General features: G+C 39.1%; 1 protein-coding gene across 15 annotated transcripts in view; it reads left to right on the top strand.

Annotated features, from left to right (window-relative positions):
• LOC127495108 (NACHT, LRR and PYD domains-containing protein 3-like) overlaps window positions 1-27999 on the top strand; it is a 50743-nt gene that overhangs the window by 15995 nt on the left and 6749 nt on the right. For 3 of the 15 annotated variants that reach the window (XM_051861563.1, XM_051861562.1, XM_051861567.1), the window contains exons 6-17: window positions 265-321; window positions 4876-4989; window positions 5089-5202; window positions 5616-5672; window positions 19080-19193; window positions 19290-19403; window positions 21042-21074; window positions 21206-21262; window positions 21415-23241; window positions 23892-24065; window positions 25495-25671; window positions 26044-26217. In XM_051861563.1, the coding sequence (XP_051717523.1) occupies window positions 265-321; window positions 4876-4989; window positions 5089-5202; window positions 5616-5672; window positions 19080-19193; window positions 19290-19403; window positions 21042-21074; window positions 21206-21262; window positions 21415-23241; window positions 23892-24065; window positions 25495-25671; window positions 26044-26217 (3012 nt within the window). Of the gene's footprint in view, window positions 1-264; window positions 322-4875; window positions 4990-5088; window positions 5203-5615; window positions 10220-10335; window positions 10376-14390; window positions 14438-19074; window positions 19194-19289; window positions 19404-21041; window positions 21075-21205; window positions 21263-21414; window positions 23242-23891; window positions 24066-25494; window positions 25672-26043; window positions 26218-27999 lie in introns of those variants that run through there. The other 12 variants (XM_051861573.1, XM_051861572.1, XM_051861574.1 and 9 more) reach the window with 12 other exon arrangements.

Genomic DNA, 27999 nt, shown 5'->3' on the forward strand with positions numbered 1-27999 from the left:
GAAAATCATCAAGAACTGAGTAGGGCTGTTTAGATGAATTGACGTTGAAGGGTTATACATTTAAAGTTGAAAACAATATAACTGAAGTTCTGTTACCCTACCAGTGAAGTCTTCCACAGAGTGGAAGTATGGAAAAGGTGACTTGTGAATGTGTCTTTGAGCAAGCACATTCTTAATAAGTTAATTCACAACAGTGTAAAAGTTGTTGGTAGAATGAAGATAGTGAGAACAATTTTATCTCAATTTCTCTTCATGATGTTTAAGGTCAGACCTGCCACCACCTGTTCCTAAGAAGCCATCAAGACTGGGTTTTGATTTCAGGTCAGTTACATTAAGGCATTTTGTTTGTTTTAGATGCAAAAATGGGTCATCACACTTTATATTATTAAGAACTGACACAATTCATGAATCTGATGATATGTTCTGTGTCATGATACATTCACTACTTTATCTAATGTGGTATTTTAATTTTACAGCTGTTTACAGCCAGGTTTCTGTCAAACACAGCACATATAGGTTATGATCTGTGATCATCTACAAAAAGTGCTTTTGTGGATAGGCAGCTAATATTCAGCAACCCAAGCTTTATCATTTGTTCATCTGTATTATATCTGTTTTTCATTTGTTGGACATCAATTAAATTACTACCCTTAAATGTTTATATATATGTAAGGGTGGACCTCCTACAGGGGTTCAGGCTGTAGGGTTGCCGAATGACTAATGAAACGTTATCAGCAAGATGGTAGAAAACTGTACATTTCTTGTCTATTACCACCCACTGCAACTTATACCAAGGACGGAAATAAGCACAGTTATAATAGCAAAATATGTGGGAGAGCGTTGCTATAGTGTGACGATATTATATTGCAATAGGGAGCACATTAATGTTAATACCAAATCAAAACTAGTTAGCACATCATTTGTAATAGAAAGGGTTTAATGACAATATCTGGTTATGGTTACACTTAAAATAGATGGATGAGATGATAAAATCATATACCATTAATTGTACCCAGCATGTATGTAAAAAGTTACCTGAAAGATAGTTAGAGAGAGAGTGAAAGAGAAAGACAGAGAGAGAGGGACCAAGAAAAGAGGCAGAGAATAAAAGAGAGAGCCCAGAAAAAGAGCAGAGAGTAAAAAGAGACAGAGCAATAGTTACAATCTTCTTTTATCCCTTCCTTGACCATGTGACTAAAACCCAAATGTGAGACATTCAAACTGATCAATCAGAAGATTAAAACTTCCCCCACTGTACAAAAGGTGTGACAATTCGTAGACCCCCGATGTATATACATTTTGGCCTACAGGCCTTGATCACTATCAACACATCTTTGTCTTTAGGAATTCCAAATGGCCCTTCAAGGGGGTTGGAAAAGGAAAGCAAAAGTCTTTGTTCATTTTAAAATATCTTTAGATATTTTCAGTCTCACATATATATATATATATATATATATATATATATACTAGTTTGGGGAGTAGATACAGTCTCTATATTATGATATCTAGGTGAAAGAGTCTCTGTGTGTTGGGATTTATCTGACTTCTGTGACATGAGACAGCTAGAAGATAGTCAGTTTAGCCAGTCTGTCTGCTTCCTGACCTGAGCCCCAGTTAGTCAAGTACTAACTCTAAGCGTACGTTTACACGACAACGCTGTCATAATGATCTGCGTTCAAACAGATACATGAAAATGACTAAAAGTGCTGTATCATGCATGCCAGGTCAGTTGCTGGCGATGTCACCTTGTAAAGAAAGACTACGCGCCTGCACACATACACAATCTTTTACACAGCACTCACGGCAAACACGCATGCTTATAGACGAACACATTATAAGCATGTACATGCTGTCACCTTTTACACATGATCTGCATTTTTGTTGTTTACACAGAGATGATAATGTTATCATTTTCAAAAACTTGCACCTTGAAACCAGTTTTCAAAAGCCCATTTTCAAGCCCCCAAATGCATTTTCAAGCCCCATGGCCAAAACACATTAACAGGGTATCCGCGGGGCATTAAAAAGCATTAAAAGTCATTAAATGGATTTTGCAAAAATTAAGGCCTTAAATGGCATTAAAAAGCATTACATTTTATTCCTACAGGCATTAACATTTTTTAGATGGTTTTGAAGAAAAATAATACTACCAGTTTATATTGAAAATAGCCTTCATAATTAATAACTTTGATTTGCTGTTGCAAAATATGTACATTGGTATGATACACACGTGGAACCAGTTGGTAATTGCCTCCGGCTGGTGCAAAATTGCTGTAACGGCGTTTTGGACAGCGGCAGGCTGGGGCATGGAGACGGAAGGCTGCATCAGTGTTGCCAACTTAGCGACTTTTCAGACCCCTTTTGCGACTTTTTTCCAAGAAAGCGCATTGTGACGAATATACTTGTTAACCTGATCTAGCTTCCGAGACCCCCCGGTACTGCCGCACGAGCGCAAGGTTTTGCTTGCTTTCACCTCTCTCTCTGCGTCTGCTATTCAGTGAGTGGCTGAGAGGAGCAGCGCATTCAGTTGAGGCTGTGCGCTCTGTCAGAGAACAAATAAAATATATACTATTGCTTCTAACCTGAGTGATCATTTTACATGTATGTATAGCCAAAATCACAGCAAATGTCTTTATCTTATGTGTATTGTGATTTTGTCAGACAACGTTTAGATTATAAATCAGGATTTTAGCTCTGGTTTAACATGTCAGGGCTCGAAAGTAACGCTTGTCAAATAGTCCGGGTTAAGTGGATTTTTTGAAGGGGCAAGTGAAAGAGAATTTTACTTGCCTGGCTAGACAAGGACCTAATTAAAACGTCAATTCAAAAAAAAAAAAAAAAAAAAAAACGCGAGTGACTGATTTTATTACATTTAGTCTAAGTGGCGATCGATAGTGGATAATAATAGACTGTATAATGTAGGCTAGCCTACTGACGATAACAAGGTTGCGCTGTTGATGCTTGCGCACCATTTTGAGGAGAAATGGAAACATGAGCGAAGCACACACAAAAAGAAACTCAGTTAAACATACTGCGGTAAAAATTCAAAATGTGGAGTTTTTATAACGTGATACAGTTAAGCAAAATCACATGACCAAGAATGCTGTTTTCCTAAATAGGCTACCGTCACGATTAAAAACGTGACACTGATTTCATACAACAGTTCAGTTAACAAATAGTTCATATTAAGTCACTTACATTTTAGAAGGAACATTGACTGTTTTTGTTCTATTTTAGCAGCGAAAATAGTTTCAAACAAAAATCACAGCAGAACCATAGCGTAGCAACTCACCCTGCATCCCAGTGTGCATACTATTCAACCTATCCGCCCTAAATAGTATTGAATATTACTAATGTCACATACTATTTAGGATGGATAGAATGCACATTGAGACGCAGGCTCAGCCTTGTTTTCGTTACTGAAGGATTCAGCGTTTTGAACGAATCGGTTGAGTCAAAGATTCAATGACCCATTCATAAACAAATGCCTCATTCTTTAATAAATCAGCCATTGGAATGAATCGTTTGAATGAATGACTCACTTATTAAGACAGTTACTTGACGCCACCTACTGGTGGTTTAATTAAATTTTTTTAAAGAATCACCCCCCCACACCACACAAAAATATCCTTTTTTTTTCCAGACAAGCAACTGTTTTACTCGTACAAGTGAATGACAAGGCTTAATGTCAGGCCCTGTATGTAGTCTTAATGGGCCACGTTTCAGTCATCATTTCATGTTGTCTGACAGCAAAACCAGAAAAATATATAGATGAAACAATTTTATTGGGAATTTGGCTGTATTAAAATATATTATGTGAGCAAAAAGGATAGCAGCAGAGAAGCAAACAAATCTAAAGGGCTGACACTTGGCAGAATGCGAATGCAACAATAACATGAATATTCTAATTGCTGTATGATGTCATCTATCGACATTTAGCAACACATATATATATATATGGCATTAAAAAATAAAAAAATTGGCATTAAAAAGCATTCAATTAGATTTGATGAAACCCTGATTAAAGTTTTCTGTTTTTAGTTGTCAGTGTCATGTAAATAGCCCCACATGTGCCATATTACTAGAGAGAAGAGCAGCACCATCCCAGGAGTGATGAATACCATTTCTTTTTAACAGGTCAGGTCTGCCCCAAAAACTTGTCCAATTATCCATAAAACCTGTTATTCTGTGGACACCACTTAGACCCCAAATATTTTGAGCAGGAGGATGGAGAATATAAAATTGCAAAATAAATAAACATTCATCAATCAGTACTTACTTTTAATACTTTTACAGTACTTTTGTACATTTACTCAAGTAATATTGAAAAGGAGTACTTAATACTTTTACTGGAGTAATATTTAAATAGGGTATATGCACTTTTACTCAAGCACTCGATTTGTGTACTTCATCCACCACTGTTCTTAAGACAGTCTTAACTTTGTGTTTAATGTTTATGAAACTGGCCCCTACTTTTACACATCCCTAATACTGACATGGACAAGGATCAGACTGGTACGCAGCCGGCTAATGGTAAGACCGGGGGCTGAAAATACATGTTCTACAGTCAAGAACAAAATAGTCTCACACAGTGCTCTTTGTAGCTGAATGCTACAATAACAATGTTACAATTGTTCACTTTTTCTGATCTTCCAGTTTTTCTGAGTGGAAGACAGTGGTTTCCAGGTTAAATAGCACCCTCATGAATCCACAACTGGGGGTGCACCATAAACCCATCAAAATACCTTTTTTCTAAAATAATAATAATCATTTTTAACCAGTGGCACTAATCAACAAATTGTTAAGGTCATTTAATCATTAATTAGTTAAACATCTACATTACTTAAAGTACTTAAAATTTTGCCTCTATTACAGTTCAGTCCAGCAGAGGAAATCATCTGATTCAGAACTCAGCTGTGTGTCTGTGAAGAGTGAATGCTCTATGGATCAACCATTAAAACTTAGTGGAGACACATGTCCTGGTCTCAGGTACGACAACTCTGTAAATTATATGATATTAGTATGGTATTTTATAATAGGGTATAATTGTACATAAACTAGGGAATTATCATAAATCTTCTGTTTCAGTTTAATCCAGCAGGAGAGATCTGATTCATCAAAACTCAGCTGTGTGTCTGTGAAGAGTGACTGCTCTATGGATCAACCATTAAAACTTAGTGGAGACACATGTCCTGGTCTCAGGTATAACATTTCTATGAAAGATGTGATAACTACAACATTTTTACACTGGGGGGCTATGCACCTCAAGCTCTGGCGGCCACGGCCCTTAGACCGCCACTAAACCCTGTTCTTAGCGCTTCTAGTAATGGATACTGCATCATCCCTGGGAAAATATTCAAGAACTGAGTAGGGCTGTTTAGATGAATTGATGTTGAAGAGTTATACATTTAAAGTTGAAAACAATATAACTGAAGTTCTGTTACCCTACCAGTGAAGTCTTCCACAGTGGGAAGTATGGAAAAGGTGACTTGTGAATGTGTCTTTGAGCAAGCACATTCTTAATAAGGTCATTCACAACAGTGTAAAAGTTTTTGGTAGAATGAAGATAATGAGAACAATTTTATCAATCTCAATTTCTCTTCATGATGTTTAAGGTCAGTCCTGCCACCACCTGTCCCCAAGAAGCCATCAAGACTGGGTTTTGATTTCAGGTCAGTTACATTAAGGCATTTTGTTTGTTGTAGATGCAAAAATGGGTCATCACACTTTATTAAGTTATTAAGAACTGACACATTACTTTACATTACATTTAATCATTTACCGGACACTTTTCTCTAAAGCGACTTACAAATGAGAACAATAGAAGCAATCAAATCAACATGAGTGCAACAGTATGCAAGTGCCATGTCCCAGTCCCAGTTATTCCAGCAAAGTGCACGTAGCAAGGATTTGTTTTAAGTAAATGAATAGAGAGAGAGAATAGAAATAGAAAAAAGTAAATGCTAATATTACTGGGTCAAGTGTTGACGAAAAAAAGATGTGTCTTTAGCAGTTTTTTTTTTTGAAAATGGCTAAAGACTCAACTGTTCAGATTGAGCTAGGCAAGTCATTCCACCAGCAGGGAACAGACAAGGAAAAGGTCAGTGAGAGTGATTTTGTGCCTCTTTGGGATGGTACCACAAGGCGCCGTTCACTTGCAGAGCACAAGCTTCTGGAGGGCACATAAGTCTGAAGTAGTGAGTTTAGGTATAGTGGTGCAGAGCCAGTGGTTGTTCTATAGGCAAACATCAGAGCCTTGAATATGATGTGAGTGGCTATTGGCAGCCAGTGCAAACTGATGAAGAAAGGTGTGACGTGTGCTCTCTTCAGCTCGTTAAAGACCTTGCTGAGGCATTCTGGATCAGTTGCAGAGGTTTGACAGTGCATGCTGGAAGGCCTGCTAAGAAAGCATTACAATAGTCCAGTCTGGATAGAACAAGAGCTCGGATGAGAAATTGTGTGGAATGCTCTGATAGGATGGGCTTCCTAATGTTATATAAGGCAAATCTGCAGGACCGGGCCGTTGTAGCAATATGATCTGTGAAGCTTAAACGATCATCCATCACAACTCCAAGGTTTCTGGCTGTCCTGGAAGGAGTTATGGTTGACAAACCTATTTGAATGGAGAGGTTATGATGAAGTGTTGGGTTGGCACCGACCACAAGCAGTTCCATCTTTGCAAGGTTGAGTTAAAGGTGGTGGTCCTTCATCCAGGAAGAAATGGCTGTCAGGTAGGCTGCGATGTGAGCAGCAACCATTGGATCATCTGGTTGGAATGAGAGGTAGAGTTGTGTGTCATCAGCATAGCATTGATAGGAAAAACCATGTTCCTGAATGTCAGATCCTAGTGATGACATGTAGATGGAGAAGTGGTCCAAGCACAGGTACCCCAGTAGCAAGATGATGCCACTTAGACATTTCACCCCTCCAAGATACCCTGACCTACCTGAGAGGTAAGACTTGAACCACTGAAGTGCGGTTCCCGAGATGCCCTTTGTCATGATAGTTGACATGAGGATCTGGTGGTTAACTGTGTCAAAAGCAGCAGACAGTTCCAGCAAGGTGAGTACTGATGATTTGGAAGCTGCTTGTAGCAGTCTCAGGGCTTTAGTAACTGAGAGCAGGACAATCTCAGTTGAGTGGCCAGGGAGTTGTTCTGTGTAGCAAATTAGCTCAAAAGAAATATTAATAAATAATTTTAAAATTAACTAATTTTAACTGTTATAATTAATTACAAATATTTGGATCGGTTAATAGAATTAACTTAAGGTAGTTAAATTAATATTCCAATCAATTAACCTGTTTATCCAGTGAACACTCAGTGTTAATTGTTTATTAATTGTAAGAAATGTTAATTTCTGGGTTATGGGAAATAACACTCTTACTGTACAGTACTACTCAGAGCATGTAGTCAGAATCTGCATGATTAGGGAAAAATATGAGTATATGAGCATGAAACACGGACAACTTTACGTGTGACATGAACAAGACTTTATTAACTAGACTAAACACTAAACTACTCCAACATTCACACACACACACACACACACACACACACACACACATACATGCATATAGTTTACCAAGGGAAAGAGAGAGCTGAAGCAGAATACAGGAAAAAACAAGAAGTTATAGCATTGTTTGAAATTCAGCAGGTCAGCAGCCTTGAGCAAACCGTCAGTTTAGTTCTAACATGCCCTTCTTTAAAAGGGGTAAGGATACTTGATGTATCAAATAATGAGACTAAGTGTGATACTTGCATGTTTCGCCGATTTGAATGAACTGTCCTGATGCAATTTGTGGAGGCTGCCGTTGATCTTTTCTGATGTTGTCTTGATGAGAGAGAACCAGTTGGATTCAGAGGATCTTTGGTGAATGGAAAGACAAGGCCGCAGCCTGGCACAAGCTTGGGGGTCTTCAGACATACTTCTAGCTCAGCGTCATCTTCACATCAGCATTTTTCAGTAAAGGGACCTCTGTGATCTTGTGATCAGTGACTTTTAAAGTGTGAAGATGCCACACCCTCTGGAGGTGACTGAGCCAATAAGGAGTTCCTTTGGAGCAGGATATTAGACATAAGACATTGGATTGGATGTTTGAGAGAAGAACCTTCTAGATCAGTGATTCTCAAAGTGTGGTACATGTACCACTAGTGGTACGCAGGCTCCCACTAGTGGTATGCAGAGGAATCGCTGAATTAAATATGAATTGGCTGTGATGGGAAGAGGTGGAGGTGGATAAATTATGAAAAGTTCAACAAAACTGCTATCGTGGCTTCAATCTGGTAAGATAAGTGTGGATCAGGAGGGGAAAGTGTCAAGCACAAGAACTGAAGAGGACAAAAGTGAACCGAGCACAGGTGCTAACAGTGGCTTTGATAGCGCCGGTGATGTCCCCGGAGCATCTGCTAGCAGCAGCAAACGGTACAAAACAGTGAGATATTATGACTCGAACTACATCAAATTTGGATTTATTTGTAGCGGGAGAGAGAACGAGCCCAAGCCGCAGTGTGTGTTATGTGGCAAAGTTCTTAGCAATGAATATATGAAACCATCGCATCTCAAACAACATCTAATAACCAAACACATGGCACTTAAGGACAAACCAGTGGGTTTTTTTTTTACGAAAACGTGATGAACTGAAGCATTCAAAGTCCACCATTCACTCCTGTGGTACATCCATAATCAAAGCACAGGAAGCTTCATATCATGCCAGCCTCCGGATCGCCAAAGCCGGTAAGCCGCACACAATTGGGGAACAACTGTGTCTACCTTTAGCCAAAGAGATGACACGCATCATGTGTGGAGAGAAAGTTGCCAAAGAGTTAAACTTGGTGCCGCTTTCAAACGACACTGTGTCACGGAGAATAAAAGACATGGCTGACGATGTTAAAAAGACACTGATTGAGCGCATTAAGAACAGTCGATATTTTGCCATCCAGCTTGATGAGACTACAGATGTCGCAGATCTGGCCAATTTATTGGTTTACGTGAGATATGAAAATGATGGTGCAGCTCAGGAGGACTTTATGTTCTGCCAGTCACTTGAGACCAGAACTACAGCAGAGCACATATTCCAGGTACTGGATGCATTTATACAAGAGAACGGGATGGACTGGAAAAAGTGTGTGGGAGTGTGTTCAGACGGCACGAGGGCTATGACAGGTTGCCACAGTGGAGTGGCAGCTCATATCCGAGAGGTGGAACCTGAAATACACTGGACTCACTGCAGCATCCATCGTGAGGCGCTGGCAGTGAAGAAGATGCCCGGTGGCCTGAAGTCTGTGCTGTATGCTGCTGTGAAAACTGTGAACTTCATTAAGGCCAGACCGATGAATGCTCGCTTATTTCGTGTACTCTGCGAGGAGATGGGCAGTGAGCATGTCCAACTCTTGCTTCATACTGAAGTAAGGTGGCTATCAAGAGGAAAGGTGCTTTCGAGGCTTTTCGAATTGCACAGAGAAGTCCAGATTTTCTTACATGACACAAATTTCCCCTTGTCAGACATTTTCGAGGATACTGTGTGGCTCAGTCAGCTGGCATACTTGTCGGACATTTTTTCACATTTAAACGAACTGAATTTGGGACTACAAGGACTCTCCATCAATGTCTTTGATGTGCAGGACAAAATCAATGCACTGCTGAAAAAGTTGGAGTTGTTTGAAATCAAAGTTAATACAGGTGATGTTTCAGCTTTCCCTGCTCTGGAGAGTTTTCTGTCTGACAATGACCTGACGCTTGATGATGGAATCAGGGAGAACATCGCTGCACACCTCGTGTCGCTCAGACAACAGTTCCGTGATTATTTCCCAGTGATGCCTGAAGCTGAAGCTAGCAGCTGGATAAGAAACCCTTTCAGTATCGACACCTCTCAGATGTCTTCTTCAGAGAACTTAACTGTTGCTGAGCAGGAGAGTTTGATAGAGTTGTCTTGTGACGAATCATTGAAGGCAGCTTTCAGAAAGCAGACATTGTTAGACTTTTGGATAAAGCAGCACAGTGAATACCCTGTGCTGTCCAACAAGGCAGTGCACTTTCTCCTTCCTTTTGTGACCACGTATCTGTGCGAGAAGGGCTTCTCTTCGCTTGTTGTGATAAAAACAAAGTACAGAAGCAGGGTGGATGCTGAGCCAAACCTGAGACTAAAGCTGACCTCCACTGACCCAGACATCGCAGGACTGTGTTCACAGAGGCATGCACACCCATCACATTAATCTCATGTAAGTTGTCACCAACATGTTGTATGTGTACAGTTGTTATTATTAATGCTCTTCCTCACTGTTTTATTCTTATTTTTTCTTCCTGTGTGTGTGTGTGTGTGTGTGTGTTTCTGTAGAAGTTTGGGCCACAGCGAGGCTTCGGTTGACTGCAGTACAGTTATGTTACAGCTGTTATTGTTACTTGCAATTACACATACAGCCTGTGTTGTTTTTTTTAACGAGTACAGTAAATTGTTTACTTAACATTTAAGTACAAAACATTTTAATTTGATCTTTATTTAAGTTCATTTTTATTTAAACATTTAAAGTATAGTACAGTTTTTTATTTAACTTTTAGGTTCAATACATTTTAATTTAATTTTTTTTTTTTTAATTTATTTACCTGTAAGTGCAGTGTTGATGTTCAAACTGTGCATTTACAGTGTTTAACAATAATAAATATACTTATTTGGAATAAACTACCTCATTTTTGAACTGTAGCTGAATAGTTAGGCCTACTACGCTACTGTATTTAAATGTTGGTCATTATGGTGGAGAGAGAAATATTTTCTGAGGTGGTACTTGGTGTAAAAAGTTTGAGAACCACTGTTCTAGATTCTTATAATACTAATGTGTCACAGAGTTGGCAAAATGTAATGTAAATTAACAAATCGAGAACGAAGATTGAGTCCATAGATACCAAACATGCTACCCATGTGATTTTAGTTAACCATAGTATGCAGCTCTGAAACATTAATATCAAAAGTTCAAAGGAGAGAATTAATACATGGGCCAAACCCTATAAAAGGAAAATCGTGGAATGGGAAAATTAGATACGTGTTTATACATTTTTCAAGTAGTGATATGTATATAGAATATATAGGATAAAAAGGGTTTATTTGTCCTTCTCAACAAGAATTAAGTCAGAGTCACAAGTCTCCGCAAATTCCTGATGGCCGTAAAATTTATCAGTCTTCCTGTGTCCTGGAACCAGAGTCTCGGTAAAAACTGCATTTGTTACAGTTTTGGGGGAGAGTTCACAGACTTTAGTTGAGAGAGTGTTTCTGGATAATTCATTAAATATAATTAATAATTGTATTTGATTGGTCCAGATGCTACATCTGTTTGAGATAAGTAGACAGTTGGTTGAACACTAATCGCTCAAGTGTCTTTGCAATGAATGGAATATGGGATACTGGTCTGCAGTTTTCTAAAAGTGCTGGATTTAGAGTGGGTTTCTTAAGCAGTGGGGTTATCCCAGCCTGCTTAAATGCTGTGGGAAATGTACCAGTCTGATAAGAAGTGTTAATAATGTGAGTGAGTGAGTGAGTGAGTGCAGGCACAATTGAAGAAGAGATGGCCTAAAGAAGGTGAGTGGGGATAGGATCAAGTGGAAAGGTAGTAGGGTGATTGGAAATGATGAGTTCAGAAACTTCTGCCTCTGAGAGCGGAGAGGAGGAGGCGAGAACATGTGTTTGCCGTTAAGATATGTTTTTGTCAGTATGTGGTGTGGAGAATTGGCTGCTGATGGTTGTTGTTTTATTTGTGAAGAATGTGGCAAAGTTGTCATCTGTTAGAGTTGATATAGGAAGGGGGAAGGAGGGCAAAGAAGAGAAGAGAATGTTTTGAAAAGCGTGCGAGAATCAGGAGAATTTTTCATTTTTTATATGGTATTATGTGGTTTTAGCATTGGAGACATTTGGCAGAAGTTGTCTAAGCAAGATGCTAGAGTGGAGCACAGAGTGTCAGTAGCATTGTTAGTATCCAGTGATGAGACCTGAGGAAGTGTGGATGAGACCAAAGAGGACAGGCGGGAGGGTGAGAGCAAGCATAGGTTATGCCGAAAAGTGACCTGTGGGGGAGTGTGTGTTGAGTCAGGTTGAGGTTAAGAGTGATGAGGAAGTGGTCTGAGGTGTGCAGTAGAGTAACCAGTGTATTATCCGTGGAGCAGTAGCGTGTTTTGTACCTGATTTGTGGGTAGCCATAGTAGACACTCGCTTGAGGTCAAACGAGACAAGCAGAGTGTGGAAGTCAGCAGCCTGAGGTTTGTCTAGATGGATGTTGAAGTCTCCAAGTACTACCAGAGGAGTACCATCCTCAGGGAAGGATGAGAGTAACACATCTACCCTTACGAAAATGAAGTATACTTTAAGTTCATTTTATCAAGCATACTTAAGTAATGTTCAAGTATATTTTTAAGTATACTTTATGTAGTAAGTATCAATGTACTAATAGTAAACTTGTAAGTGTACTATTTTAATGCCACTTGGGACTAAATTGGCCCAATTCAAATATACGTTTAAGTGTACTATAAGTGTAACAGTAGTAAACTTTAAGTACACAACTAGTTCACAGCTACATTTCTCATTTGTACTGCATCTGTACTACAAGTGAACTTATAAGCATACTAGTAGTTTACTATTTTAATACTAGTACTAGTACATTTTTAGTATATGAAAGTACACTTTGAAATATACTCTCAGTTAACTACTAGTTTAGTGCAAGTATACTTGTAAGTTTTCTTTAAGTGAACAACATCACGCTTATTTTATATATGTGATGTGATCTGCGAAAACCCATCACATGGTGAAATTTTACTTATCGCATGTTTCAATACCATGTGAAAGCTGATTTCGAGCCCTTTCCAAATCTGGTTTTCTTCTTTCATAGCTTGTCTGTAACAAAAGTTATGGTTATCTGAAGTCAGCTGAACGCTCTGATTTTCAGGAACGGAATTCTGAGAAAAACAGGTTCAAATAACTGTCACCCCCCTTTTTTCGCATAGACATGAAAATGCACTGTCCAAACTTAAATGGTTGTAATTCAAGAATGCTTTGGAATATAGACCTAAGATTGGTCTTGTTTTAAAGAAGACACTTGTCAGATTATTGTAGAAGTGAAATAAATTATGAAAGTGAAATTAAAAAAAAAAAAAAATTATAGAACTTAAATTTTGAATGTGGGAACCGCGAAATGTTGAAACAAAAGGGGCAGGGGCTCAAGCCCCCCTGGCCCCACCCCTGTGCCCGCCACTGTTACAAAGCATGTTTTACTCTTAAACTGCAAGAAAAAAAAAAGCCAAAAATGTCAACATTCCAAATTTTAGGTTGAAATATTTCAAAAATGAGCTTCAGTAAGATTTTGTTTGGGCGCATTACCAAACTTTTTCACTAGATGACACCCAAGCTCCATATCTGACCATTTAAGGGCGCCTCTATTTATTTGAACCGGATATTTTCATACATTTTATGAAGTAGATATCCTATTCAGAAGTAGTATGGGCAGTTTGGCAGTATTTGATTTGAATTCAACCTCTAATAAACACATAATTAGAAAGTGTGTTCATTATAGCTCCGTTGTTCTCTTGTGCTTCCGCCTTCTCACGATAACGTTGTATTAGAAAAAAAATCTTTGCGTGCCATAGTTTATACAGGACTGGTGGGAAATTTGCATTAATACACCTTCATTCTACATGTTATGTAGTTTATTTTGATAGGTGAACTGTCTTTGTAGTGTTAACAGAGGGAAAGCTATGGCCGTTTTTTTTTTTAACCTCCACCGGGTGTGTTCTTAAACAGTATCGTTAAAGACAGCCTTGCCACCATAAATCGCAAATTTTCTGCACTTAACAAGCGAATTTTGCCAAGATATTTTCAGAGATGATAGACAAGATGTTATAGAATAATTTAATGAAAACCCAATTTTGACAACAAAAAAAAAAAAATGACATTCAACCTATTTTTTGACTTTACAGAAAACGTTCCATCGCGACGTCCGACGGGTTTTCCCAGATCGCATCACATATTATTTTTGCACTTTAAGTATACTACTATGTTCCTATTTAGGTATTATTTTTTTATACTTAAAATACGTTTAACTGTACTTTAACTCTTTCCATTTTATTCTCGTTTTATGAATCCTTTTTTATCAACACTTAAATGTTGGTAAGTTTCATTAAAAAAAGGAAACATTTCAAACAAAAAGCTGAGAAAATTGCATTTTTGTCAAAGACTATGTCCGGATGGGTTTCCGAACGATGATCAAACACAGGTGGAGTAGATCGAGTCCATAAAGCTTCCCCAAAGCTTCACAGTCCACATAACGTTTGGCAGTTTTTATTTATATGTTGTTTAATGTTTGATGATCGCTTTATTTTATACTTGCATGAGTAATCTTCTATTGCTCGTTTCAGCAGCTTCTTCGGCGTTTTGATCCGGAGATTCTGTACTCTTTCAGAAGGTACGTAACAGCGCCCCCTACCTTATAGCCTGAAAATTCAGTCAATGGCGAGGAAAGAGGGAAGTAGATTTGAAGTAAATTCCTATGTACACTAACAGTAGGCTATATTTCTGAGATGTATATAAAAAGTAGACTGAAAGTATACTTTCTTATTTTTAGTGTAAAAGAAGTATAATAGCACACTTGAATAAATGTCTTTTTCGTAAGGTTAACTCCTCCAAGAAGTTACCTAGCTGACCTGGGGGACAATAAATGACTACAAAATGGATTTTAGCAGGGTGGGGAGTAATTGCATGTGATACAAATGAGCTATTGCCACACAGAGATGGTAAAGAATTGAACTTCCATTTATTGGACATAAGCAGCCTACCACCATCCCTCCCAGTCAGGCAAGGGGTGTGGGAAAAAGTGAAATTAGAGGAGAGGACCGCTGCTGTGGCAATGTCCTCTGGTTTCATCCAGGTCTCGGTTGGGGCCACGAGGTGGAGACCTGAATGAGTAGCGATAAATGTAATGAAGTCTGCATTGTTTACAGCAGATTGGCAATTCCAGAGACCAATAGGAATAGAAAGTAATGTACTAAAGGACATGGATAAAATACACAGGTTGTTAGGATTGCACTGCCTCCAATGTGTGGCACACGATTTACGAGTGTTAGTAACAGTGGGAATTTGGAAGCACATAGCTAAAACAGGTCACAAAGCAAAAAGATGAGAACAAGCTGTATAAAAGAGGAAGGAAAAAAAGAGCATTGCTCAAGTGCCTTGTTGCTGTCCTTGCTTGGTGGAGTTGCGCAGGTAGAGTTTCTGGTCTTTACACTCTTCGTTCTTCACACAATGAGGGCTTCACACAAGGGCTGCTGCGGTATACTACACAGTTTTATACCCACTTGATACAGTGTTATTTAGTTCAGCTGGCCACATCTTACTAACTCAGAGCAAAACGAGAACAAACGAAAGCAAACACGATTTCAGCACGCGACTACTGCACGTGAACACAGTAAACAAAACAAAGTTTCCTAGCAACAACAGCGCTAAAATCAAATGAGACAAAACACAAAAACACTTGTAGTATGCTGTTCCTCCTGTTACCTGACTGCTTCTCTCATGAAACTGATGATATGTTCTGTGTGTCATGATACATTTACTTCTTTATCTAATGTGGTATTTCAATTTTACAGCCATTTACAGTAATGTAATTGTTTGGTTTTAGCCAGGTTTCTGTAAAACACAGCATCTAGGTTATAATCTGTGATCATATACACAAAGTGCTTTTGTGGAAAGGTATCTAATATTCAGCAACCCAAAAGATGAACATTATCATTTGTTCATCTGTATTATTAAACTGTTTTTCATTTGTTGGACATCAAATAAATTATTACTATATATATATATATATATATATACTAGTTTGGGGAATAGAAACATATTATGATATCTATATTACAGAGATGGGCACTTGAGTTAGTGACTCGGACTTGAGTCGCACTTAAGTCGCATTTTAACAGACTTCAGACTTGACACGGACTTGACCTGAAATGACTTCAGACTTGACTCGACTCGACACAAAAGACTCGTGAATATTTTAAAAACGACTCAAGAATGGTTTTATAATATCTGCGTCACATATATTTCCCTATCTGTCGTGGTAGACAGGACTCTTGTCATAGAATTTGATTACGTATGTCCGTGTATTGTGCGTAAACTCCGAAATGTCATAAGAGTCCCATTAAAACATGACGGGAGCCAGCGTGCCATATGTTCTTTCGTTTGGGTTTATTATCATGTCAGATCGGTTAGATGCACAGAATGCAGGAAAACAATTAAAGACGCCAGAACGACATCATCAAATTTTATGAGACATCGCATCCACAAAGGTTAGTCACCTCAACTCACACAGCTAGCTATTAGCTTTTTTTTTTTTTTTTTTTTTTTAATTACTCGAGACAAAAGACTCCAGACTTGACTCGGACTCTAGTGATAAAGACTTCAGAGTTGACTTGGACTCCAGCTTAAAGATTTCAGACTTGACTCGGACTCCAGATAAAAGACTCGTGAACATCTCTGCTATATTATGATATCTAGGTGAAAGAGTCTCTGTGTGTTGGGATTTATTTGACTTTTGTGACATGAGACAGCTAGCAGACGGTCAGTTTAGCCAGTCTGTCTGCTTCTTGACCTGAGCCCCAGTTAGTCAAGTACCAACTCTAAGGGCGATGTAAAAAAAAAAAAATTGAAAAGTTTTTTCTTTGTACAGATTACAACTCTGTCAAAATGATCCCCGTTCACACAGATCCGTGAAAATGAATAAAAATGCTGTATTATGCATGCCAGGTCAGTAGTGTCGCTTGTCGCTTAAACATCCCCTCAGCCTATGTGCCATGTTACTAGAGAGAAGAGTGGCACCACTCCAGGAGGGATGAATACCATTTCTTTTTAACAGGCCAGGTCTGCCCCAAAAACTTTTCCAGTTATCCACAAAACCTGTTATTCTGCAGACACCACTTAGACCCCAAATATTTTGAGCAGGAGGATAGAGAATATAAAATTGCAAAATAAATAAACATTCATCAATCAGTACTTACTTTTAATACTTTCACAGTACTTTTGTACTTTTACTTAAGTAAAATTGAAAAGGAGTACTATTTTAATACTTTTATTTAAGCACTCGATTTGTGTACTTCATCCACCACTGTTCTTAAGACACAGTCTTAACTTAGCATTTAATGTTTATGCAACTGACCCCTAGTTTTACACATCCTTAATATTGACATGGACAAGGATCAGTCTGGTACGCAGCCACCTGATCGTCTGCGTTTTTTCACCTTGCCGTCACCAGCCTGCTGGAGGATGAAACCCTGAAGACCTTGTTCTGGATCGGGGCGAACTTCCACAGCCCCAGCAACCTCCCAGACACCACCGGCTTGAACTGGAGGGAAACTTTGTTGAATTGTCTGGAGAGCAAACGGCCCCGATCCAGAACCCTGCCTAGCCCAGTTCCCAGTCAGAGACCCACCGCAGATGGAGTGAACTACTCCGCCGTGACGTCAGAGCCCGTGCCAGGAGGAGCGGCTGAGCATGACATCACCCCGGAGCCTGAGGGGTTTCCATATGAGGAGAGGTCCGGCAGTCCCATTCAGAGCCGAGGGTGTCGGAGATGAAGGGCTGGCCAGAAGCCCCACCCACATGCCCGTCACTGAGAGTGAGTTTACCAACATCAACTCAACCCCTCATCTGCCTAACCATTCTATACTGGACTCACTGGTCCCACCCAGCCTCCCTCTCCCACATCCTCTCCTAGATCTTTCGGTCAGCTCGTCGTCCCAGCCTTCTTCCAAGACCCCAGCCACGTCTGCTGTCCTGCCCGAGCTGTCCCCCATCAGTCCCGCTGTACCACCGTTATCTCCTCTTAGTGACGTGGTTACATCGCGGGTCTACTATGAGCCACCTCCTTCTGGGCATGAGGATCCCGTGGCTCCACCTCCAGCTTCTGTCCTTGTCTCCTCCACCTGCGCTCCTCCCTCCCTCGATGACTGCTGGGACCTACGAGCTTTCGGCTTCGCGGAGCTTCCTCGGACCGTCGGCTTCATCCAGGTCGGACGTCGCGTCACCTGCGCCATGGACTTGCCGTCCATTGCTCTCCAGCCCTCCACCCCTACTGCTCTGGCTAGCTCCGCCCTCCCTCAGGCTCCACCTCCGCCCTTGGTCGCTCCAGCTACACCTCAGCCCTCCGGATCCCTGCATCCATCTCGGGGGGTCGTCGCTGTGGCTCCGTCGTGGTCGTCTGGGTCGTCGGCGTCGATCCACTCCATCAGCCCTCCATCTGCGCCGTGGGTTCCCTTGCTCGTCCCCAAGGTGGCGCTGAAGCCATCACCACCATGGCTCCTCCCTCCAGCGCCGCCGCTGTGGTCCACCATCATGGCTGGGGACTGGGCCACCACCTGGCTCATCCTCCAGCTCGACCGTCCTCCTCCTGAGCCACCTCCAGCATCATCTTCCATTTCACCTTCACTCCGTCCACCTCCAGGACCCCCTCTGGCCCTCCATTTTGGATCTTCCATTACGTCGCGAGGACGCGCCTCGCCGGAGGGGGATGTACTGTCACAGTCACCTGCACCGGCACTACGTTTCCCAGCATCCCTCCTGTTCCTCACCTGCACACGATCATCAATCACCCGCACCTGAAGACTATCACCATCATTACCACTCATCAGCACTCCCTTCATAAGCAGTCACCATCCTCACCACAATGTCCGGTCTCGTATGTTCTAAGTGTTGTGTTGCGTGTATACCTGTTCCTGTATATTCTCCCGTTGGATTACTAAGTAAAGACTTGTTTGTAAAGTATCTTCTTCGTTGTGTGTTCCTGCGCAAGCAACCCGTTACACATATTTTACATATCATATTTTTTGTGCACTTTTTCTGATCTTCCGGGTTTTTTTTTTTTTTTTTCAGGAAGACAGTGGTTTTAGGATAAATAGCACCCTCATGTATTCACAACTTTGGGTGCATCATGAACCCATCAAAATACCTCTTTTCTAAAATAGTAATATTAATTTTTAACCAATGACACTAATTAAATTAAGGTCATTTAATTAGTTAACCGTCTACATTATTTGAAGTTAATTTTGCCTCTATTACAGTTCAGTCCAGCAGAGGAGATCATCTGATTCAGAACTCAGTTGTGTGTCTGTGAAGAGTGAATGCTCTATGGATCAACCACTAAAACTTAGTGGAGACGCATGTCCTGGTCTCAGGTATGACACCTCTGTAAATCATATATTAGTATGGTATTTTATAAAAGGGTATAATTGTACATAAACTAGGGAATTATCATAAATCTTCTGTTTCAGTTTAGTCCAACAGGAGAGATCTGATTCATCAGAACTCAGCCATGTGTCTGTGAAGAAGGACCGCTCTATTGATCCACCATTAAAACTTAGTGGAGACACATATCCTCGTCTCAGGTATAACATTTCTATAAATTATATGATAACTACAACATTTTTACACTAGAACATCGGATTCATCAGAACTCAGCTCTGTCTCTGAAGAGTGACTGGTCTATGGATCAACCACTAAACCTTAGTGGACCTGGGTAGACAAGGGTAAAAACTTAAGACTGTGTTCTCTCGAGGACCACAGATGTTGTTTGGACTTAGCATTTCAGACCCACTTTCTGGACAATTCACTCATAACCTTTTATTGTACTGGACTCAACAAACCACTCAGAACTCAACTTTCCTGTGTTGGTCATTGAGGGACTTTTCGAGAATTCCGACTTGACTCGTGAACTACTAACTCGAGACTTGACTTGGACTTGAAGACAGAAACTTGTTGTGAAAAATACAAGTCTTTTGGCGTGACATTCCCGATTACGTTCTCTATTTACTACCCCACATGATGGCACGAAACACCACATTTTACTATCTATTCATTCCCAAATATGTGCTGCAGCAGCGAACATCACAAATCATCTCTAAACACACCAAGCCATCAAGCGCGTGACGCATCTGAAGGCACGCAAATTCATCACCCATTAGAAAACGTATAAGCAACAAATAATAACAATATAGCCAAGCCTTACCTTGCGATAAACTTTGTCATTTCATTTGAAAAGCAATCAATTAATCCGAAGGGAAGCTGCGGTGTTGCACAGCTGCAGAGGCTTGCTTGTGGTCCGTTTACATTTTTTTAATTTATTTTTGCCCAAGTATTTGATAATGCATATAATATCCAGATTTACCATGTTAAATTGTATTTGGATTGAACAAGCACTTCCATGCGCATTTTATAACCCTGTCCGTCCGACTCATTTCCACAAATCGGTTTAAGTTGCAGTGCGTTATTATATCGCCTTATCACAAACGAGGCACACAGATGGAAATGTTGTTCCTTGTGTTTACTGTAACGCTTGTCTATACATAGGTTTTGTTACCGCCGGTGCTCACTGGAAGACTACATTTTCCAGCATTGCTTGAGATCTACAGCAAACTACGGCAACTCATACAGCTCAAAATACACAGCACTTTTTTCCTTGCAGTGGTTCTAAATGGTATAATTTTGTATAAAGTTAGAAAGTAATAAAAATGATTTAAGTAGTATTTTGTGTGCTTTATTAGACAATTTTAAAGTAAACGTAATCTGTTTTGATATTTAAATACACTGTTAATTACAATAACAACTAGCTGAAAAAAATAAAATAGAACAAAGACTTGACTTGAGACTTGACTTGGACCCCTAAAGACTTGAGACTTGACTTGACTTGGACCTCAAAGACGTGAGACTTGACTTGGACATGACTTGACTTGGTCCTCAAAGACTTGAGACTTGACTTGGACTTGGACCTCAAAGACTTGAGTCTTGACTTGGACTTGACCGCAGGGACTTGTGAACATCTCTGATGCTTACACAAGTATGTACCCTCCCTGAAATCTTAAAATGAGTGCTTTCATCTAATTGGATATTGTAAAATGTTTTTCATTGTTGCATCATCCCTAGGAAAATCAACAAGAACTGAGTAGGGCTGTTTAGATGAATTGATGTTGAAGGATTATACATTTAAAGTTGAAAACAATATAACTGAAGTTCTGTTACCCTACCAGTGAAGTCTTCCACAGCATGGAAGTATGGAAAAGGTGACTTGTGAATGTGTCTTTGAGCAAGAACATTGTTAATAAGTTCATTCACAACAGTGTAAAAGTTGTTGGTAGAATGAAGGTAATGAGAAGAATTTTATCAATCTCAATTTCTCTTCATGATGTTTAAGGTCAGACCTGCCACCACTTGTCCCTAAGAAGCCATCAAGACTGAGTTTTGATTTCCGGTCAGTTACATTTAAGGCATGTTTTGTTCGTTGTAGATGCAAAAATGTGGCTCTTTACATTATTAAGAACTGACACAATTCACAAATCTGATGATATGTTCTGTATGACATGATACATTTACTTCATCTAATGTGGTATTTTAATTTTACAGCCGTGACTCTCAACTCACTGAAGTCCTCAAATCATTTAGATCAAATTTGTTGGAACAGTTTAAGTATCTGTATGAGAGAACAACACCTCACCAAAGATCTCATTCACTCCTGAATGAGATTTACACAGAGCTCTACATCACAGAGAGTGAAAGTGGAGAGATCAGTAATGAGCATGAGGTGAGACAGATTGAGACTCAATCCAGGAGAGCAGCAACAGAACAAACACCAATCAAATGCAGTGACATCTTTAAAACTTTACCTGGACAAGACAAACCCATCAGAACTGTGCTGACAAAGGGAGTCGCTGGCATTGGGAAAACAGTCTCTGTGCAGAAGTTCATTGTGGACTGGGCTGAAGGGAAAGAGAATCAGGACATCCAGCTCATATTTCCACTTCCTTTCAGAGGGCTCAACTTGATGAAGGACGAAACACTCAGTCTTTCAGATCTTCTTCATTTCTTTTTCCCCATAATAAACAAAATGAAACCATTCAGTGGTGAATATAAAATTTTCTTCATCTTTGATGGTCTGGATGAGTGTCGTCTGTCTCTGGATTTTCAGAGCAATGTGAGGTTGTGTGATGTGACTGAATCAGCCTCAGTGGACATGCTACTGATGAACCTCATTGCGGGGAATCTGCTTCCCTCTGCTCTCATCTGGATCACCTCCAGACCAGCAGCAGCTGATCTCATCCCCTCTGAGTGTGTTCATCGAGTGACAGAGGTACGAGGCTTCAGTGACCCACAGAAGGATGAATACTTCAGGAAGAGAATCAGTGATCAGAGTCTGGCTGAGAGGATCATCTCACACCTGAAGTCATCAAGGAGCCTCCACATCATGTGCCACATCCCAGTGTTCTGCTGGATCTCAGCCACTGTTCTAGAGAAGATGTTGAGTGAAGCAGAGAGTGGAGAGATTCCCAAGACTCTCACAGGAATGTACACACACTTCCTTATCCTTCAGACCAACATCAGACATCATGAGAAAGACTATGAGAAGAACGTGACAGATGAAGACATGATCCTCAAACTGGGGAAAGTGGCTTTTCAGCAGCTTGTGAAAGGAAACCTGATCTTCTATGAGGAAGACCTGAGAGAGTGTGGCATTGATGTGACAGAAGCATTAGTGTACTCAGGATTGTGCACTCAGATCTTCAGAGAGGAGTTTGGCTTGTATCAGGGGAAAGTCTTCAGCTTCGTTCATCTAAGCATTCAGGAACATCTAGCGGCTCTATATAAGCACCTCACTTTTACAGAAAGCAGCATAAATGTGTTTGACCAAATCACCAAACAAAGACCAAAAAAAGCTTTGGATTGGTTCCAGAATGCTGCAGAAAAATATGTTTCATTGTCTGATTTGCATCAGAGAGCTGTGGATGGGGCTCTACAGAGTAAAAATGGACATCTGGATCTTTTTCTGCGTTTCCTTCTGGGTCTGTCAGTAAAGGCTAATCAGAATCTCCTACAAAGTCTAACTACACAGACAGTAAGCAGCTCTGACAGCAATGAGAAAACAGTTGAGTACATCAAGAAAAAGATCAGGTCCATCAAATCTCCAGAGAAATCCATCAATCTGTTCCACTGTCTGAATGAACTGGGTGACTATTCATTAGTGGAGGAAATGAAATATTATCTGAAATATGGAACAGTAAGGGAAACCAAACTCTCTTCATCTCAGTGGTCAGCTGTAGTTTTTGTGTTGTTGACATCAGAGGAGCAGCTGGATGAGTTTAATATTAATCATTTTTTTGGAGGTAACAATAAATCTGAAAAACTGGAAGTTTTTAAGAAGTTGCTGCCCGTGATTAAAGAATCCAGATCAGTTCAGTAAGTGTCACTGAAAACAACCACTTCACCATTAAAAGAAAAAGAGATTCAAAGTTAAAATGTCAAAGATCTTATTAACAGTCTTATCTTTTCTTAATCTTAACAATGAATGGGACAATGTGTGAAGGCTTATATATGTGAGAAAAACACTTCTGGCAACAGTACTATTTGAATCTACATATGCACTTTTTGCCAGCCCATCCCTAATATGCTGATTAATGTTAAACAAGCCTATTAATGAAATTAATTACATTTAATTAAATCAACATTTAATTAAAGGTCACTGTGATTTTGCCAAGTAAGATATAACCCTATCCCTACCATATCCCTAAAATCAGAGGCAAATGATAGGTGAATAAGAATGGTACAGAAGCCCTTAACCTTGGCTGTAAGCCTAAACTTGACATAAACTGCAAACTTGTCCCTCATATCTGATTGGTTGATTGAAATGCTCCAAGATCAACAAAGATGTTGATCCAGGAACATGTACTTGGTGAAGTTACATAAACTATATATATATATATATATATATATATATATATATTATATTGCTGAAAAAATGTTGTGGATTATTGCTGAAAAATGCTGTTGTTTTCAGTTCAAAAAGTATCAACAAGCCTTGAACAAGTATGATTCTCATCTCTCTGCAGCTTGAGTGATTGTGGAATCACAGCTGAAAGTTGTGCTGCTCTGGCTTCAACACTGAGTTCAAACCCCTCACACCTGAGAGAACTGGATCTATCTGACAATAATCTAGGAGACTCAGGAGTGAAGCATCTCTCTGATGTACTAAAGAATCCTCACTGTAAACTGGAGATACTGAGGTAAGATCATATGTGACTCATACATGGAACACATACTGGCCACGTACACACTACAAAGATTCAGGAGTGAATCCCTTTAGTTTTCATTTCTGTATGGGTACATAACATGACTCACTCCCGAAATTGCAATGATTGACACCTCATAACTATAGTAGCGTTCTGGCATCTCATGTGTAATGTCAAATACTTTTTTGAAAAAAAAAAAAAAAGTTATATTCCAGTGACCAAAGACTCGTTGTGTTCTGCAATTTTTAAACCACCGTCAACAGTGGTGTTGTGTTTTCTTTACGTTTGTAAGGCTGCTTCACAGAGTGCACTCTTGAAGTGTTGCCATGTTCTCTAATTATATGCATTTTTGGGCTTGTTGTTTGAGCTTTGCTCAAAGCGATCCAGTTTATGGAGTTGATAAAGTAGGCAGGTGCAGTCCGCAATATTTTGTTCTTGTTAGGAAGGGCGTTTAATGTGTTATTGTCCCAAAAAAAATAGTCACAATCTCAGTGTAGCAGTACTGAGGATTGGTCTTGGGGATTGAAATAAAATACTAAAAAGAAAAATGAGAAGGGAGATGCAGTGAGGGAATGGAGAATATTTTAGAGATGAATTTTTATAATTTCATAATTAGAATTAAATAGCAATTTCATAATTACTTCTATTGTCTTTGAAATATGTTTAAAGTGTCATGCCGAATATACATAAGCATTTATGGTAAACTAAAATATACATCAATGTCATTTCTACTGAAACTTGTGTCATATGTTTAAATATATTTGTAATTAATAATTTCATATTTGTAATGAAGTTGCAATTTAATACATTTAAAATATATGAATTTTGGATGTAATAGAGAAAAACAAATTACAGTTCAATTTATAATCAAGCACATGTTCTTTGTTATGTTAGTCATCAAAATTGGTGCAATGATTTAAAATGTATTTTAAAACTTACAGTAAGTGGCCTTTTATTTCATTAATATTATATTATCTGCTAGTACAGTTTTTTTAATATAGTTTTAAGATTTTAAGAACACTACAGGTGCACATTCAAAACAATTTAGTACACATCTTTTTCACAATAGTAAGGGGCCGTTCACACAAAACGCGTTTTTCTATTCCACTGCGCAACCTTTCCATTTTTTTCAACATAAACATGCTTCAGACTAATGGCTTTAACCGTTGTGCTCGCGTCTGGAGCATGACGCTGTGTTCTAAAATGCTGAACTCAAGTTAAAATAAGTTCAACTTTTAAAAAATGCTTCTCTTTCTCTTTCTTCTCTTTTTTTCATTCCACTAACCTGTGTCACGTTTTAACAGTAAAAAAGCGTTCTGTGTGAACCGGTCCTAAGATTGTACTTTCTTTTTAAAAATGTATATTCACTACTAAATGATCTGATCTGAACTGAGAATGAAGAGTGTGTCATTGTTCTTTGGAGGATGAGGAACTGTGGTGTAACAGAGAAAGGTTGTGCTGCTCTGGCTTCAGCTCTGAGATCAAATCCCTCACACCTAAGAGATCTGGATCTGACTGATAATAACCATATAAGTGGTTCTGGAGTGAAGTGGCTCTCTGATGTAGTACAGAGTCCTAGCTGTAAACTGGAGAAACTATGGTAAGATCATATCTAGATCTCTCACATGAAGCACAATGTAAATTAAATTTAAAGTGTTCATCTTTCTGCTGCTGTAAAAATTTTTTTACTGAGCTGTATATGCTTAAACACATGAGCTGCTCCTCAGTAACATGATAATGCAGGACTGACAGTCACCGTGAAATACACACTTTCACATCACATTTAACATTTATATCTCTTGACAGTAAAAACATTCAACCTCAGAACTATGAGAAATGAAAAACATGTTAAATTCTTTCTTACTGTTCATCTTTATATAACAGCTTTTAGAAAATATTGTTTGTACATGCTCTGTGACATTTAGATCTTTATTCCAATGGTCCATCAAATGTTGTTTGTGCTTCTCTACAGGTTGATTAATTGTGGTGTCACTGATGAAAGTTGCTCTGCTTTGGCTTTAGCTCTAAAATCAACCCCCTCACACTTGAGAGATCTGAATCTGTCTAAGAATAAAATAGGAAATTTAGGGGTGAAGCTACTCTCCAATGGACTGGAGGATACTCACTGTAAACTGGAGAAATTGTGGTAAGATCATCTCTATGCTGTTAACACACCTTTGTCTCAGTAAGACATTTTCTTTTGCATTATTGTAGTTTTGGTTACATGAGTTTCCTCTAGTTATTTTAGCCAGTAAAACTCAATGAAATCCGTGATGAAGAAAATGACATATGGGTTCAATAATGATATCTTCAACTTTACAATTCTTCCACTTACTAGAGTCATGATTAATCCTTACAAGGAACCTAATAGAAATGATAAAGGAACTTAATATTTAGAATCATCTGGCGGGTTTGATGAGCACATCAGTTAAACAGGAGTCCTCTCAATGCAGATCAGCAGGTTTATAATTACAGGGTAAACCTAGTATTTCAAGGTTAAAATCAACCCAAAAGAATGTTAACTTTCAGAGCAAAATCTTTTAGGTCAAAGTGCCTCCAACTTAAAACATCTTAAGAATCTTAAGAATGGGGGAGGGGGGCACAGAAAACATAGTTGCACCCCTGCCTATTCTACAAAATAAAAAAGGGATTTTTGAATGTTTAAATACTGCACTTTTGTCAGGGACAAATGTTCATAACAAATATGTAACCTTTACAAAAAACTCTGTCCTCTGCCTCTTTGAAATGTCTTTATGAATAACATCGCTGCAAGACCATTAGTGGCCTCTTTGTCCTCTTTTAAGGCTTATTTCAGAACAGCTTTAACTTATTTACTCCACTTCATATTTACTCCCGGAGCCACTTTTCACCTTTTTTGTAAGTCTTTATTCATTCTGGAGTACAGTTCAACACCAGTGAGGGTGCTGAAGTAGGACAGTATAAACTTCCAAGACAGGAGAAATGGACACTTTTTACTTATGTCCAGAAGTCTGAGGTATGGTCTGTATTTTTGTCCTCTTGCTGTTTTTTATACAGTAGGTAGTCAACCAAAATGCGCATTACCACCACATGTAACGCCCCCACAAGGCCGCAGTATTAAATACAACCCAGTCACATGTGACGCTTGTTCACGAAATCACCACCAGGTGTCCCAAAGGGACGGTTTACAACATTGTTCAGTAAGGCTGCTGTGACATTTGTACTTTTAAATGAAGATTAAATAACGAAATAAATTACTGTTTGTAATAATAATATAACATTTAATCTTGGCTAATTATCATATATAGTGGGTAAAATAAGTATTAAATACGTCAAAATCAATATTAACTTAAGAAATCTACACAGACAAAGAAATCATAATTTTCCAATCCATAAAAAAGCTGTGTAATAAAGGGAAATGACTTAGGAAAAAATATTGAACACACTAACTGAAATTATATTCAAAAGTTGGTGGAAAAGTCTTTTTTGCAATGAGAGCTTCAAGGTGCATCCTGTTTGACCAAACTTTAAATCTTGAATATTCTGGGGGTCTCTCTTGTGAATTTTGATCTTCAGTTCCTTCCACAAATGCTATGTTGGGTTTAGGTCTGCTGATTTACTGGGACATTATAACAACTTTATTTTCTTCTTCTGGAAGCAATTCAAAATCTCCTTTGCAGTGTGTTTGCACCAAATCATCCTGGTGGATGGCAACAAATTCATCTCAAGAATTCCCAGTACATGGCTCCATTCATCTTCCCTTCAATAATATTGATTCTGCCAGTTCCATAAGAAGAGAAACAGACCCATACCATGATGCTTCCACCTCGAAAACATTACTGTTGGTATGGGATTTTTAGGATCATATGCAAAGCCATTTGTCCTCCAAACATGGCATGTGATATTGTTGCCAAAAGTTTGATTTTTGTCTCATCTGACCACACTAAAT

The sequence above is a fragment of the Ctenopharyngodon idella genome, chromosome 15, assembly GCF_019924925.1.
Source record: "Ctenopharyngodon idella isolate HZGC_01 chromosome 15, HZGC01, whole genome shotgun sequence".
Classification (NCBI taxonomy): domain Eukaryota; kingdom Metazoa; phylum Chordata; class Actinopteri; order Cypriniformes; family Xenocyprididae; genus Ctenopharyngodon; species Ctenopharyngodon idella.